This window comes from Hemicordylus capensis, chromosome 2 (genome assembly GCF_027244095.1).
Source record: "Hemicordylus capensis ecotype Gifberg chromosome 2, rHemCap1.1.pri, whole genome shotgun sequence".
Classification (NCBI taxonomy): domain Eukaryota; kingdom Metazoa; phylum Chordata; class Lepidosauria; order Squamata; family Cordylidae; genus Hemicordylus; species Hemicordylus capensis.
The window spans coordinates 22,042,394-22,057,882 of NC_069658.1; the positions used below are offsets into that span (position 1 = coordinate 22,042,394).

At 43.1% G+C, this 15,489-nt stretch overlaps 1 protein-coding gene across 14 annotated transcripts in view; it reads left to right on the plus strand.

Moving 5' to 3' along the window:
- ZNF532 (zinc finger protein 532) overlaps positions 1-15,489 on the plus strand; it is a 72,390-nt gene that overhangs the window by 31,897 nt on the left and 25,004 nt on the right. For 11 of the 14 annotated variants that reach the window (XM_053295985.1, XM_053295987.1, XM_053295992.1 and 8 more), the window contains 3 exons: positions 345-2,712; positions 9,391-9,572; positions 11,573-11,749. In XM_053295985.1, coding sequence (XP_053151960.1) covers positions 373-2,712; positions 9,391-9,572; positions 11,573-11,749 — 2,699 coding nt within the window. In that variant the 5' untranslated portion in view covers positions 345-372. The remainder of the gene's footprint in view (positions 1-344; positions 2,713-9,390; positions 9,573-11,572; positions 11,750-15,489) is intronic. The other 3 variants (XM_053295993.1, XM_053295994.1, XM_053295995.1) reach the window with 1 other exon arrangement.

A 15,489-nucleotide genomic window follows, 5' to 3' on the forward strand; every position in this document is an offset into this window, starting at 1 on the left:
CTGTGGGTGTATGCTAAGATAAAGTTTTTTTCTCCAATTATTGAAAACAGAACAAATGTTCCTATGCATTCATTGGTGAAATGGCAGAATTAGATCTGTGTAAATTCTTTATTACATGACTGGGCTTTCGTTTCATAAGAACAGCCCTGCTGGATCACGCCCAAGGCCCATCTAGTCCAGCATCCTGTTTCACACAGTGGCCCACCAGATGCCACTGGGAAGCCCACAGGCAGGAGCTGAGGGCATGCCCTAGGCATCCTGCCTCTGAGGAAATATTCATTGATATGAATATTTTTGTATTAAAATCATAGTACTGATATAAAACATTTCTGTTCATTTTGTAGATTTGCTTCTAAACAATTGATTGTGACCATGGGAGATATGAAGACCCCAGACTTTGACGACCTTCTTGCGGCATTTGACATCCCAGATATGGTTGACCCTAAAGCTGCTATTGAGTCTGGACATGATGACCATGAAAGCCACATAAAACAGAATGTACATCCTGATGATGATTCCCATGCACCTTCATCGTCTGATGTTGGCGTTAGTGTCATTGTGAAAAATGTGCGGACGATTGATTCCTCCGAGGGAGCAGAAAAGGATGGCCACCATTCCACAGGCAATGGTTTGCATAATGGTTTTCTAACTGTATCGGCTCTAGAGGGTTATAATAAAGAGGAAGGTAAATCTCTCAAGGATGAGGGTTTAGTTTCAGAGACTACACTCAAAGAGTCTGCTTTCAATCAATTTAGCCCTATCTCAAGTGCTGAAGAATTTGATGATGATGAAAAAATTGAGGTGGATGATCCTCCGGACAAAGAAGAGATGCGTGGAAACTTCAGAGCAAATGTGTTAACGGGGTCTGTCTCCCAAGAGGAATATGAAAAGCTAAAGGTACTTGGAGGAGAAAACCTGATTAAACCTGGAGTTGCAGGTTCTGGTAATGTGGATAAAAACAAAGCTGCTAAAAGAGACTCTGAAACAAACTCAACATCTTTAGGTATCTATGAACCTTTAAAAGCAAGAAAACTAGATGATAAGATGCTTAAGGAAAATCCTGAAAAACGACTTGAAAACAAGGTACTTGATGGAAAAATAGGAAATGAAAAAGGGGAAACAAACCTTGCCAGCATTTCACAGTCTAAAGCAAAATCATCAGCAAAACTCTCCTCCTGTATTGCTGCAATTGCTGCACTCAGTGCTAAAAAAGCAGCAACGGACACAGGTAAAGATCCACAGTCTAATTCAAGAGAATCTTCTCCATTGCCGAAAGATATGAATGAAAGTCCGAGGGCTCTTGACAAATCACCTGAACCTCAGAGTCTCATTGATTGTGCTAAAAAAACCTCTGTTAAGCAACCTGATAGTCCCAGGAGTGTATCAAGTGAAAACAGCAGCAAAGGGTCTCCACCATCTCCAGCAGGTTCTACACCAGCAATTCCAAAAGTCCGCATAAAAACCATCAAGACGTCATCTGGTGAAATTAAGAGAACCGTTACAAGAGTGTTGCCAGAAGTTGATTTGGACAACGGTAGGAAACCAGAGCAAACAGCTTCCATGGTGGCTTCCATGACTTCACTGCTCACCTCCCCGACTTCTGCTGCGGTTCTTTCTTCTCCCCCTAGGGCACCTCTTCAGTCAACGGTTGTCACCAATGCTGTTGCTTCTGCAGAACTCGCTCCAAAACAGGTCACGATTAAGCCTGTTGCAACTGCATTTCTTCCAGTATCTGCCGTTAAGACAGCAGGATCACAGGTTATCAATCTAAAGCTTGCTAACAACACTACAGTGAAAGCTACAGTAATATCTGCTGCTTCGGTGCAGAGTGCCAGCAGTGCCATTATCAAAGCTGCCAACGCTATACAGCAGCAGACTGTTGTGGTGCCAGCATCAAGCCTTGCCAGTGCAAAACTCGTGCCAAAGACAGTCCATCTTGCCAACCTTAATCTACTGCCTCAAAGTGCTCAGGCCACCTCTGAACTCCGCCAAGTGCTCACAAAACCTCAGCAGCAGATCAAGCAGGCAATAATTTCTGCAGCAACTTCACAGCCTTCGAAAAAAGTATCTCGCGTCCAGGTGGTGTCATCCTTGCAGAGTTCGGTGGTTGAAGCTTTCAACAAGGTGCTCAGCAGTGTTAACCCAGTCCCAGTTTACATCCCGAACCTCTGCCCTCCCGCCAACGCGGGCATCACGTTGCCCGCACGTGGCTACAAGTGTTTGGAGTGTGGCGATTCATTTGCGCTGGAAAAAAGCTTGACTCAACACTATGATCGGCGGAGTGTGCGGATTGAGGTCACCTGCAACCACTGTACAAAAAATCTTGTTTTCTACAACAAATGCAGCCTCCTTTCACATGCTCGTGGACACAAGGAAAAGGGGGTTGTAATGCAGTGTTCCCATTTAATTTTGAAACCAGTTCCCACAGATCAAATGATAGCTTCTCCTACAAGCAATACTCTTGTTACGTCGTCTGTTCTTCAGAGCGCCATTGGAGTGGGCACCCATACTGTAACAAAGATACAATCTGGCATAACTGGGACAGTCATATCAGCTCCAGCAAGTACTCCTGTTCCTCCAGCGATGCCTCTAGATGAAGACTCTTCAAAACTGTGCAGGCATAGCCTGAAGTGTTTGGAGTGTAATGAAGTTTTCCAAGATGAGACATCTCTAGCGACACACTTCCAGCAAGCTGCAGACTCAAGTGGACAAGTACAGTATCTTACATTTACATTCCAATGTTTCTGCAGTATAGGAGATTTCGGTAGTTTTTCTATTTTTGTATTTGTCTATTTTCTTTTACTTAGATTGTTTTTGATTATAACTGTTTTTTTAAAAGAGAGAAATGGCAAAACATTGAAAAACATTCTTAAAATAAGGGGAAGTTGTTCGGAAGCTAAAATGGCACATGTTAGTTATTCTTTTAAAGAACAAAGTGTTCTTAAGAACTCCTGAGTAGCCCTCTAAACTATAGTGAAATGAAACTATTTGGAGGCAACTGTCTACAAGTTTCAATTTTGATCCGGCTTTTTGCTGAAAGCTCACAGCAGGTTATAAATATCTAAAATCTACAGGAAGATCTAGCTCTTAAAACAATAAAATATTAAGGTAGAGAGCTTCCCACAATTCAAAAAATGGAGGTAGCTATGGGACTAATCTGCATGTGGATATTTGGAAGCAGTGTAGTTGTTGACATACACTCTTATTTTATTTAAGATTATTCTAGACCACTTTTCTATTTTAAAGAAAGGTTAGCATCTACAGTGGTACATGTTGGAAGAGTGAGTTAGCTCAAGCAGTTTTCTTAGTCATTTCCTGCTCCCTGCAGCCCCTTGAGCCTCCCCTAAAGCTGTACTCAAGGGTCAAGAGATCCTTAACAATGACATGAGCTGTGGAATGTGGGGAGATGCTCAGAAACGGGCGTTGACCTTCCAATCTGTGAGCAGAAGATGTCTCCACCAGGTTTCCAGGGGCCTTCCTCCTCCAAGAAAAGAATGAGGCAGGAGGAAAATGATGCAGCACCCAAAAGCCAAGACAAAAAGAGTGGCAGCGAGGGTGTGTGTGTGTGTGTGTTGAATCCCAGGGGTGCTAAATGAATGTTGATAAGTGATTTATTCAATATTGCCTGATGCATTTCGAGCATGAAATGCTTTTCTGCAGAGGCAATAGTATGTTCTAATATCTTTCTGGGGATTATATCCCACACCTAAAATGTGATTTGTTTTTACATGCATGAGTAATTGTTTTAAGTGCCACTCTTATCGGCTTAAATTGTACAGTAAAATCTTTTGAATGCCCTTGGTTTGGTTGACATGTATGGATTGGCACAATCTTAGGTTTTGTCTTTCATTAGTTAACAGTTTCCATATAAAGTTTCCTCTGTATTCTGGGCACTTGCCTTTTCAGCTCTGTTAAAATGCAAAGTCCGTGTAAAGACATGGGTGGTATGGTTTGCAGGTCTGTCATAAATTGTAGTGGAAAGTGGTAATTAATAGCTCTTCATTTCCTGCTAAATTGCAGGTTGTATGCTTGGCACTGCTTCTCATGTACCTAATGTCTATGAAACACTATATAAGTGGACTGATTTTCAATCCTCTCCTAATGTTGATTTTAAATTTTTGCCATGGCTACAAAGCTGTAAATGAAATATCAAATTAAAGCACAGACTCTGTTAAAAGAACCCTCCTCTCTTAAAAATAATACCTCATTATTTAAATGTTTCAATAGCTTTGCCAAAAATAATTAAGAAGTTAACAAAACAAAGGAAAAATGCAGGCTGACTATTTATATGTCAGTTTGTAAGCCCTCCTTAGTCATTGGCTGAGCTTCTGTGATGTCATGGAATGTCATCGTGCTAACTGCTCAAGTAAAACTTAGTACAAAGGGTGTAGGGACAGAAGGGTGTAGGTTGTGTACTACTGGACATAAGGGTCCAGAGAATTAAAAGGGGGTGTATATGAATTTTCTGTGTGCCCTCTTGATCCTGTGAATATTAGCATCATTTCCTGGTGACTGATGTTGTGGTGGGGGGGGGGATGAAAAACAGTTCTCATTTGCAGTGTGGATTGGTGAAGAGGGCTTCACTAAGGTTTATTTTGTTTTGTTTATTCTTTCTGCAACATTTTGCAGGTATTCCCTTGTCTTACACTATAAGGTTGCTCTCTGCACAGTGGGGAAATCTGCTGCTTTAAGGGAGCCCTTCCCCTCACTTGAGTCAAGCAAAGCATGTGGGTTTTAGGGATGAGTTTATTCCAGGTAGTATCCTGGGATGCATATTTGTGAATGAGATTATTACTAACTAAACCTTGAAAGCATTTCCCCTCTAAACCACAAGAAGCTTCTAAAACTTTCAGCCTGTTCACACGAGCACCCCTGCCCAGGCTTGGGCAACCCTACCCGGGCAGGGCTGCTCATATGAAGCGTCGGGATTGAGGCCGATCCTAGTGCTGCCTCCCCAGGTAGTCTGGGAATATTACCCACACTTTTACCCAGGTACGGAGTCATGTGAATACTTGGGCTGCACGCAGCCCAAGCAGACACAGAGCCGGGCATCTAGAGCGCCAGACTCATGGGGGAATCCTTCAATGCATCGCACTCGTGCGGTACATTGTGGGATATCTAGGGGCCAGGACACATTTGTCTAGCCTCGAGAATGCTGCGTAGCTCGTGGCTGCTGGCCATGTGGGCATGCGAGCCATACGGCTGGGATCAGTGTTGGATCATCTGGAGGGGAAGGTAGGTACTCTCCTGCCTTCTCCCTGCCCGCCCTTCCCAGCCCAGCCCAACAAAAAGTCACGTGAATGACCTTTTTGCGTTCTTCTTGATGTCTCTTATAAACAACATAATTCCCCTAAAACTTTGTGTAGCTTGCCCTGGGGTTTCTTTCCCAGCCATGTTGCTCCTTTGCCTTCCTCTTTCTTTTTGCAAGTGATGGCACCACTAATGAAACCTACTGGGTCAAAGGAGACGAGGAACAAAGCCCAGGCAATGGCAGCCTGACCTGAAGGATTCACCAGCTGCACAGAAGTAATTGCATATAGCTTTTATAGTGCCGTGGCTAAGAGACTGAGCTGTGAATCAGGACTGCCCTGGTTCAGATGTGGCTTCTGCTAGGAATTCACTAGGTGGCTTGAAGTAAGCTTTCCCAAGTTGCAATATGGAGCTGATAACACTTACCTTAGAGCAGTGATTCTCAAACTTGGGTCCTCAGGTGTTATTGGACTTCAACTCCCATAATCCCCAACCAAAGGCCACTGAGGCTGGGGATTATGGGAGTTGAAGTCCAGTAACACCTGAGGACCCAAGTTTGAGAATCCCTGCCTTAGAGGGTTGCTGTAAGACTTACAGTGGCTTGCCAGGGTTTCAGGAAGGGTTTCCCCACCAGACCAACCTGGGACCTTCTGCATACAAGGCATATATTCTACCACTGAGCTGCAGCCTAAAATGTTTAGTAATCCACAAACCTTCAGTTTAAAATGAGTTAAGCTGCTTTACATTTTCACTTGTGCTCTAAAAATATTGAAATTGCAAATTAAGTTGCCCGCCTTAACTTCAGTGCCATATAAGCTGTAAAGACTTTGTACAGTCTTTCAGATGGACATAGGGCTGGGGAGGGGTGCATTCAGGCAGATATTTAACAGGTGCAGTTTCCCTAATCCTAGAATTTTCCTCTATTTTTCTTTATTATTATTTATCATATTTTTATACCACCTGATATGTACATCTCTAGTGTGTGTACATCTTAGTGTGGGCAGCACTGGGGGCACTATAACTTCAAACATGCTACTGCACAGGCTCTGTTAGCACTAAAAATATTTTTTTTTCTGCCTCTTAGAACCCAACTTTGAGGATCAATTGTAAAATAACAATCAATTGGGTCCCAGGGGGATATACAAAAGGTACTTTTCTGGCATGCAGTCTAAAGGCTGAACCTATGCAAATGGACTACAAAATCATTTAAACAGCATTTCCTCAGACAAAAAAAAAAGTCGCCAACCCTTTAAACCCCTGTTCAAAGGGGGGAAAACCTGCTCTATCTAAGCTATTTTCTGATGCCTCTTTACCAGATTTGCAGGGGAGGAGTCTCTTGTCACCTAGTGAATGTGTGCCAGTGGCCAGACAGATTGGACAAATGGTTATGATTTTATAAGCAATAGAATGTCCAGGGCTTATCATGATGGAACGTTGAGAACACTCTCCAGCTTAACTATACTGGCACAATCATGCCAATGTGATTGACTTCTAGGCAAAGAGTGTAGAAGTCACTTTACTGCCACTGGTAGGTTTTTGAGCTCACTAGACCACAGGCATGCATGGCACACAGAGCAAGGGGTACCACACAGTTTTATTGTGTTACAAAAGCTGACCCAGTGGTGCGAATGTATCACATGGATGCCTTCGTTGCTGATGGCCAGTCAGACATCTGTTCTAAGCAGGAGCATGGCTTAAGGGTTTCCAGAGAATCCCGAGGTGGCAGCTTTAATGAGGCACGGTGCTTGTGCTCTTCCTGATAAGCTCAGTAGCAAGTGCTTTGAAGTTTTGTCATGTGGGCTTTGAATGCCTGCTCCGCATCTTCTTTCTGTACCTTACCTTTAATACCTTTTCAAGCAAAGCACTTACATGCTCCCCATTATTCTGCCTGATGGCAGTACATAAAATTTCAGCAAACTTGCTTGCATAGGGGTTGATCCTTCCCCAAACCTATCCATCACACAGGGCCAGTGTTGGGGTTCTCTGAAGGGCTGGTACCCAAGGCCATCCCTGTGCCCATAAGCTTCTTGTGGTGACGTGGTGATTCTCTCATCGCCCCACCCAGGTGTGAGGGGGCTCACAGAGGGCAGTTTGCTGAGGACCCTTTGAAACATAAAAACCAGGTCAACAAGCTGTTACATAGATGTTGATGTCATCACCAGTTTTCCAAGCAGAATAGCAAATTCAGAAACATGATGATATAGGAAGGCTGCAGAGTCACAACATGTAGATATCACATGTTTGGCAGCTTAATGATCCATATGATAGATCTGGCAAAATGATATAGAGATACCCTGCATTTAGGGGCAGCCCAAGGCATTGCTGAGCCTGAGGCAAGGCACCAAATGTCCCTGGTGGGGACTAGAACAGGCCTTGATACATTTTCTTTGTATCTGGGAAAAAGCCCCAAAATGTAGGAGCCAGAATAATTTTTTAGCCTTCAGGGTTTCAGATGTCTAGTTAGAACAGATGATCTTCCCTCCTTCCCTCTCTCCCTCCTCCATAGTTTTGTGTGTCCTTTAGTTTCATTAGCTCATAGCCATAGCCTGCATTCATTCATATTTTTTCTTTCATTCTTAGGTTTATGTGTATCTTTTATGCCTCCATTAGTTTTGTGTGCATGCCACCATGGTCCCTGGCCAGTTAGCAGTGCCCTCTGCTCCTTGGGGTGGGGGGGTGGGCTTGCCACCAGTAGCACCCTCTGCTTCGTAGGGTGGCGGACTCCCCACCCTTTCCCTCCCTTGCTCCCCTTTCCCCGTGCTCACGCCTGTCCATCGCCTGCCTGCGCCAGGTGATGGATGGATACAACCAGGAGGAGGAGGAGGAGGTAGCAACTGACCTTCATACTTGCATCTGTTCATTGCCTGGCATAGGCACAATGCTCAAATTTCTAGGCACCATAGCATTCTAGCACTTAGGAGTTGTTGAGCCTGGCCCTAAAACAGGGTAGAAAGCCTGTCTCTCTCCCTGGCTGGCTTCAGAATGTTGCTGTGTAACGCTGTTGTGAAAGCCTTCCAAGTGAGGGCAGTGTTTCCTAGGGATAATCTGGGGAGAAAATATAGTAGTGGCTGCCAGCCATTGGGAAGCCCAGAAGCACTGCCGCCCAACCTGACCGAAACCCTGACCAACAAACATGAGTCAGCAGCATGGCTGTTCTTTGACTCTAGTGAAACAATCTGCCTGGTTAATTTTGATAAGGAGCAAGACTATGGCATGCTGATGGGTTGTGTGGCTCTAAGTGAGGAGTTCATATTTTATTTCAATCTTTACTACTATGGTGGAAGATGTATTTTTGCAAGCAACCTTCATCTTGTCCCCTGAGGCAGATTCTGTCTGAATATGAGAGATCTTCATGCTTTTCTCCTTCCCTCCCCTCCCCTCCCCTCCCTTCCCTTCTCTTTGACAAGAGTTGTTTCAGCATCCAGAGCTTATTCATTAAGAGTTTTATTCATATGATTCTCCAGTGGACTGTTTGGATATTTGTATTCTGTTGGAATAGAATATGTATTGTTATATGTACACACATGTTTTGTTCTACAGGGAACTAGTGTTTGCAGATATGCCAATCTCTCTGGAACTGACTGAATATTTTATTTAGTTTTATTTCACATATTTTATTTTTTCACTCACTGGTTTGTATTTTAGATAACTTTTTTGTGCTTTCCTTCTGTTGAGTTTTTCTTGCGGCTGTTCTAGATCTTAATTTAGGGAACATGCACCCTTTCCTAAAACAGCTTTCCTTGTAGAGCCTGTTCTAGGTCAGAACAGATTAGATCCAGGGACTGTTCTTGTTCTGATCATTACATGACCAAACTTTGTCACTGTCCTCTGGGTTGCTAATGTCACCACTAATTGGGATCCAGATCAGAGTTTCCCAACCTTGGGTCCCCAGATGCTGTTGGGCTACAACTCCATCATCCACAACCACAATGGCTTTCAGCCATGTTGGATGGAAATTTTAGGAATTGTAGTTCAGCAACCAGGGGCAGAGTTACTAGTACCACATAAGAAAAGCCCTGCTGGATGAGGCCCAAGGCCCATCTAGTCCAGCATCCTGTTTCACACAGTGGCCCATCAGATGCCTCTGGGAAGCCCACAGGCAAGAGCTTATTGTCTCATCTGTTTTGCTTTACTGCTTAGAAGACGTGCAGCATATGCCAGATGCTGCTTCCAAACTTGTGCAGTTTTGCATCGCACCAGAGAATTCATCAGCATAAATCTCCATACACGTGTCCTGAATGTGGCGCAATCTGCCGATCGGTCCATTTCCAGACCCATGTCACCAAGAACTGCCTACACTACACACGGAGAGTTGGATTCCGGTCAGTACAATAATGCTTTGAAACTGTTGAGAGGTATAACAATCTGTCATAAACACAATTCTTCAAAATATATAATAGATTGAAGTGCATTTTTGTACTGTGCGCGTGTACCTTTGTGATTTGATCCCAAAAACCCAGGTGGAGGTCAGTGTTCCCTTCAATAGGGATTCCTAGATGTTGTTGATTACAGCTCTAATAATCCCCAAGTAAAAGGCACTGCAGCTGGGGATTCTGGAAGTTGTAGTCAACAACATCTGGGAATCCATCTTAGAGGGATTGGAGGTGGTGTTTAAAGGGATGGGTGGTGGAGGTGGGTTTAAAGGCTATTTGGTTTGGCTTCTGCCCTTTCATTGAGCTGATTGCTTTTTATGGATACATTTTCACCGATGTGATTTAGTCCTCTTGTTTATTCATCTGTTATATTTATTGCTTATGTTTTCTATTTTATTTTGTTGTTTCTTGCTTGAAAAATGATTGTAAATATAAGCTTTGAGGGTTTTAAAAAACTTTTAATTTATTTATGGGAAAGAAAAATGAAAATCGATTTTATCCTATAAACATAGGTGGGTGTTTTTTTAAGTGCTTAGGGGATTGGGCTGCTACTCTTTGTTGAAAGTCCTATTTATTTCCCCATAATTGTCCTGCGAAGATGCATGTCCCTAGGGAAGCATTATGGTGAGAACAGTTCAGAGCTTTAGCTTATAACATCTGGCAGATGCTCAGCCTTCCAGTCTGCTTTATCAGTGCAGTGGCTTCCCTGTGTGTCTCCAGTGAATTTTTTTTTAAAAAGACATTCAGGCCAACATTAATACATAACAAGATGCACTCATTTTCCAGCATATTGAGAAAAAAATAATTTGTGGAATGGCCTTGAGAAAGTATTAAGGGAGGGCAGATCCTGTAGTGGGAATCTCCCACCTTCAATTTTGTAGCTATTTTACTTCTGGCAGTTCTGACTGTGTATCACAAGTTAATTGAGTCTCTTTGTTAAAAACAATTACATCTATAATATTGCATTACTAAAGATCCTCATCCTTTCTCTTTGTGCTGGTTTTTCTAACAGTCCCCAGCAAACACACAAAGGAAACACAGCAGTCTGTCTTCCCATAGAACAAGGCTGCACAACTTCAGCACTCTAGCTGTTGTTGGACCAACTCCCATAATCCCTGTTGCCCATTGTGATGGGGATGATGGGAGTTGTAGTCCAACCACAGCTGGAGGGCCAAAGTTGTGAAGCCCTGCTTTGCCCAATCCATTGGCCTAGCCCACATTCCTTTGTCTTCTTTGCAGGACTGAGAATCTTTGAATGAGTCTTATCCAGACCTTTGAGCCTTTCTAAGACCAAGAACAGTGTCCCTCTGTAGTGTCCTTTATTTGCAGCAGTGGGAAATCTTGAGGCTTGCAGATATACTTTGTTTTACTAGAACTCTGAGGTCTACCAGCCAAGCCTGGTGCAAAATGAAGGTTGTGTGGAACAAGGTGCCTCTCAGTACCTCCTCAGCCCAGCGGTGTGTCAGATGTCAGCTGAATGTCAAATGTCAGCTTAACATGTGAACAACTGTACCTGCACACAGATCTGTACTTGTGCACAGTGTACATGCATTGTACCAGTGTTGGATATAACGTGTGAATAGGGCTAGAGAGGGAAGCCTTTTGTTGCTGTTAATTGGTAAATTATTGGGAGTCAGAGTCCCTCATCGATCTATTGCAGGGATTCTCAACGTTGGGCCCCCTGATGTTGTTGGACTTCAGCTCCCATAATCCCCAACCAAAGGCCACTGGAGCTGGGAATTATGGGAGTTGAAGTCCAATGACATCTGGGGACCCAACATTGAGAATCCCTGATCTGTTGGACATTTCAGAAATCTACCTGCAGAAATCTTCCCGATCTACTGCCTGTGTCATGGTAAGCTACTTGGCCTATACACCCTACAGGGTTGTGATGTACGGGGGAGGGGGGAAGAGTGAAAGTAACTCCCCTCTCTCTCTCTCTCTTGCAGCTGTGTCCACTGCAATGTGGTCTACTCTGATGTGGCGGCACTCAAGTCTCACATTCAGGGCTCTCACTGTGAAGTCTTCTACAAGTGTCCCATTTGTCCGATGGCCTTCAAATCGGCTCCCAGCACACATTCCCACGCCTATACACAGCACCCTGGCATCAAGATAGGGGAACCTAAGTAAGCAGTGTTGCTCTTTACTTCTTGCTTGACATTCCTACCTTTTAACAACTAGTGGACAAATTACCGTCAGTATTGTACTTATGATGCTGAGAAAAATGTCCTGCACGTTCTTCTTGAGGGTCTATTCATGTGCTGTTAGAGAAGCAGGAAAAGTTGAAACAAGGGGAATCTGGACTCTTTCCCCCACTTTCCCCACTATATTTGGAACTGGGAGGCAGGAGAGTGGGCTGTCAAATACACAAAAGTGTAATGTGTGAATAAGACAAATATGTGTTTGGGAACATGTACCTACAGCTAGAAGAGATCAGAGTAGTGATGTTGCCAAATCCCATAATGATCTGCTTTGGAAGGTGAGTTAGCCTAGTTCAGATACAATATGAATTGGATGTTATTGCAGATTAGAATGGAAACTGAAGTTTTTCGCATACCAAAAGAGTGCTTTTTAGTACAGGTCCTAGAGAACAGTTATTGCTCAGACAAAGCTAAAAATAACCCACCGCCAAAACTTTGGGATTATTAATGCTCTAGATAACTCTAGGGAAAGCCTAGAATTCTCTGGAACTTCAGAGAAATAAGAACGACACTTACAAGTCAAGCACTGGCAAGCTCCTCAACCCAATCAACCTATGTAGCTTTTGTACGGCTTTTTATACACCTTCTCTTCGCTATCCCCCTAGCCTAGGAGGTCTCAAAGTTGTGTATTCAGATGTTGTTGGACTGCATCCCCACCCACCATTGTGGCTGGAGATGATTGGAATTTATTTTTACATTTATATCCCGCACTTCCTCCAAGGAGCCAGGAGCAGTGTACATGGTTGTGTTTATCCTTGCAACAACTCTGTATTAGACGGCGAGAGAAGTGACTGGCTCAGAGTCACCTAGTGAATTTTATGGCAGAACAGAGATTTGGGAACCCAAATCTGAGAATACTTGCCCCCGCCTATATTCACTTGACCTTTTCATCTTATGGTGAAGCCAGAAATAAGGGCTTTCTTCCCAGAAGCTTCGGTGCTTTAAATGCAAATGAAGAATGTAACAAAAAGTGTAGTGTAATGGTCCTGTTGGCGGATTGTTGAGGTTACCCAGAATTCATATTCCTGCTGTCCCAGAATGTCATGTGAACCTCTGTAGGGAGAAATCACAAGCGGTGCCTAGGACAAGCATGCCCTTCTTCCAGGTACCCCTTTCTGGAGCATTTCTGTGTGACTCTTCAACTTACATTGTTGACTAATGTTAACTGGAGATCAATGAATCACAAACACCCTTTCCCACCTCTTTGGGTATTTTGCAAAATTGAACTGTCTGTGGGGTGATTTACACCAGGCACGGCTCGTGAACTCTCCTTGCTTGCACACAGTCACTTCTACCCAGGTTGTCCTCCTACCTTGCTTGCACACAACTAAAAATTGGGAGCACACAGAGCTCCCAAACCTGGGCAGAACACAGTTTTTGATTTTTTGAGTGACATCTATGTTTGTCTTGAGTGGGGTGGCGGTGGAGCTATGTAAACACTGCCGCTCCTCATTTAATTTTGATTTGCAACTTGAACATTTGTGTTTGGCATTTGAGAGTAAAGAACATTTTGGCTGCTGTGGTAAAACTTGATTAGCACTTACTAAGGCCTTAAAAATATTGTGACATTTTAAAGCGTTGCCATTTTTTCCAAAGATGTCATGCTCCAATATGGCAGATTTTCCACAGCAGTTTTGCTTTCTTTTCCAAGTAGATGCTGTTGCTAACGAACACTGTGTTTCTGGGTGGAATCTGAAAAAATTATGCAGCATTTTTTCCTTAAAAAAATAAAAAATAAAGTCTCAAGTCAAAGAATGTTTTATACTGTGGTTATATATACATGGTAGCCCATATTTCCTTACAGAGAAGTGACTTCTGTGTGAGAGTATCATAGCATCTGAAGCCTCTTTGTTTTCCTTTCCAAGTTTTCCTGAATTCGCCTCAGTATTGCTGAAGACACAGAGGCTCTTTACACTCGCTGCAATTGTGAACTGCCTTAAATGTCATCCCCTTTCCCAAGGAAGCACTGGGAACTGTAGTTCTGTGATTAGGCTAGAGAATGGAATTCTAAGTGCCCTTGCCAAACTACCATTCCCAGGATTCCTTGGGGAAGGCCATGACATAAACAGCCACAAAGCAGATACAAACTTGTAGTACAGGTATACCCATAATGCTGCTTCTCCTTCTTCTTACTGTATTAACCTGAATCCAAGACTAGATTTTCCCCAAGTTCTTTAATTTTAGAAATTGGGGGCCCACACGAATGCCCACACATGGTCGTTTGTGATTCATTGCTCTCCGGTTAACATTAGTCAACAATGTAAGTTGAAGAGTCACACAGAAATGCTCAAGAAAGGGGTACCTGGAAGAAAGGCATGCTTGTCCTAGGCACCGCTTGTGATTTCTCCCTACAGAGGTGCACATGACATTCTGGGGCAGCAGGAATATGAATTCTGGGTAACCTCAACAATCCACCTTAAATTCTTAAATTCAAAGTCTTGTTCCTTTTGGGAAAATAGAGGTACAACCTGTATTTAACCTCTGTTTTTAAGGGGGTCGAATTAAATTCAGGGTTGTCTTCTATTTGGGTAAATACAGTAAGTGGGGATGTGCAAAAGAAATTTTGCTGATCCTAACAAAATAATTTTGCCTGCCTTTAAAATTCCTTTGGATGTTGCAACTGAGGAGGATCTCACTCTTCAGATTTTTGCTTGAGGCAAAACTTCAGTATCAAGGCTTACAGATAAGTGGCCAATCATTCTTCCTTATAAGCAGCAAGTGTCTTCTGTCTGTTTTCATCAAAAGGCACTGAAACCATAAAATGATTTACAGCCCCAAGATGTCATTTGAAAGCTCATCGCATAGAAGCATGACTTGCAATGCTTAATTGTGCAAAAGTTCCTCATGGGCCTTAAAATTAAAAATCTCTTGTTGCCATTGACTGATGCACTCTGTGATGGTGGATTCTGCTGTAACAGTCAGGGTAAACAAGGATATTTTATTTTATTTTATTATTTATATCCCGCACCTACAGTGCAATACTGCTTGGGGAGGCTTACAATAAGAGCAGAACAATGAAACAATAAAAAAAGCACAAAATTAAAAACATAACAGTAAAACAGATAAAACACTAAGCAGTATAAAATTATTAGATCAGCTAAAGCAAACCCAATTAAAGCTGGATTTAAAAAAAATTAAAACCCCAGCAGATACAAGCTGCAGTAAAAGACATTTAAAAGCTTCTCTAATCAGATAAGATCTTTTCAAAAAAGTCCTGAGGGAGGGAGCATGGTGAGGGAGGGCATTCCAGAGCCGAGGGGGCACAACCCAGAAGGCCCTGTCTCTAGTCCCCCCAACCAAATCTCAATTAGTGGTGGGACCGCCAGCAGGGCCTGAGATTCATATGGCAAACATGGTCCTGGTGTCTCGGCCCCAAGCCATGTAGGGTTTTAAATGTCAAAACCAGCACTTTGAACCTAGCCTGGAGATCACTGTATGACCTCTGCTGTCTCACCGCTTTGATCGACCAGCCTTAGGGGCCATGACAATCCCTGTCTACACACAGACCCACTGTGACATTCAAACAGATGAGTAGAGGTCAAGAATTTATGAACCTTCAACTTTGGTTTTTGGAACTGTATTGTTTGAGTGTTGTTGGTTTTTTTCTTTTCATTTTGGAGAATGCTTTCAATGCTCTGGAGTTGTAATAAATTGGTTTGGGGAAG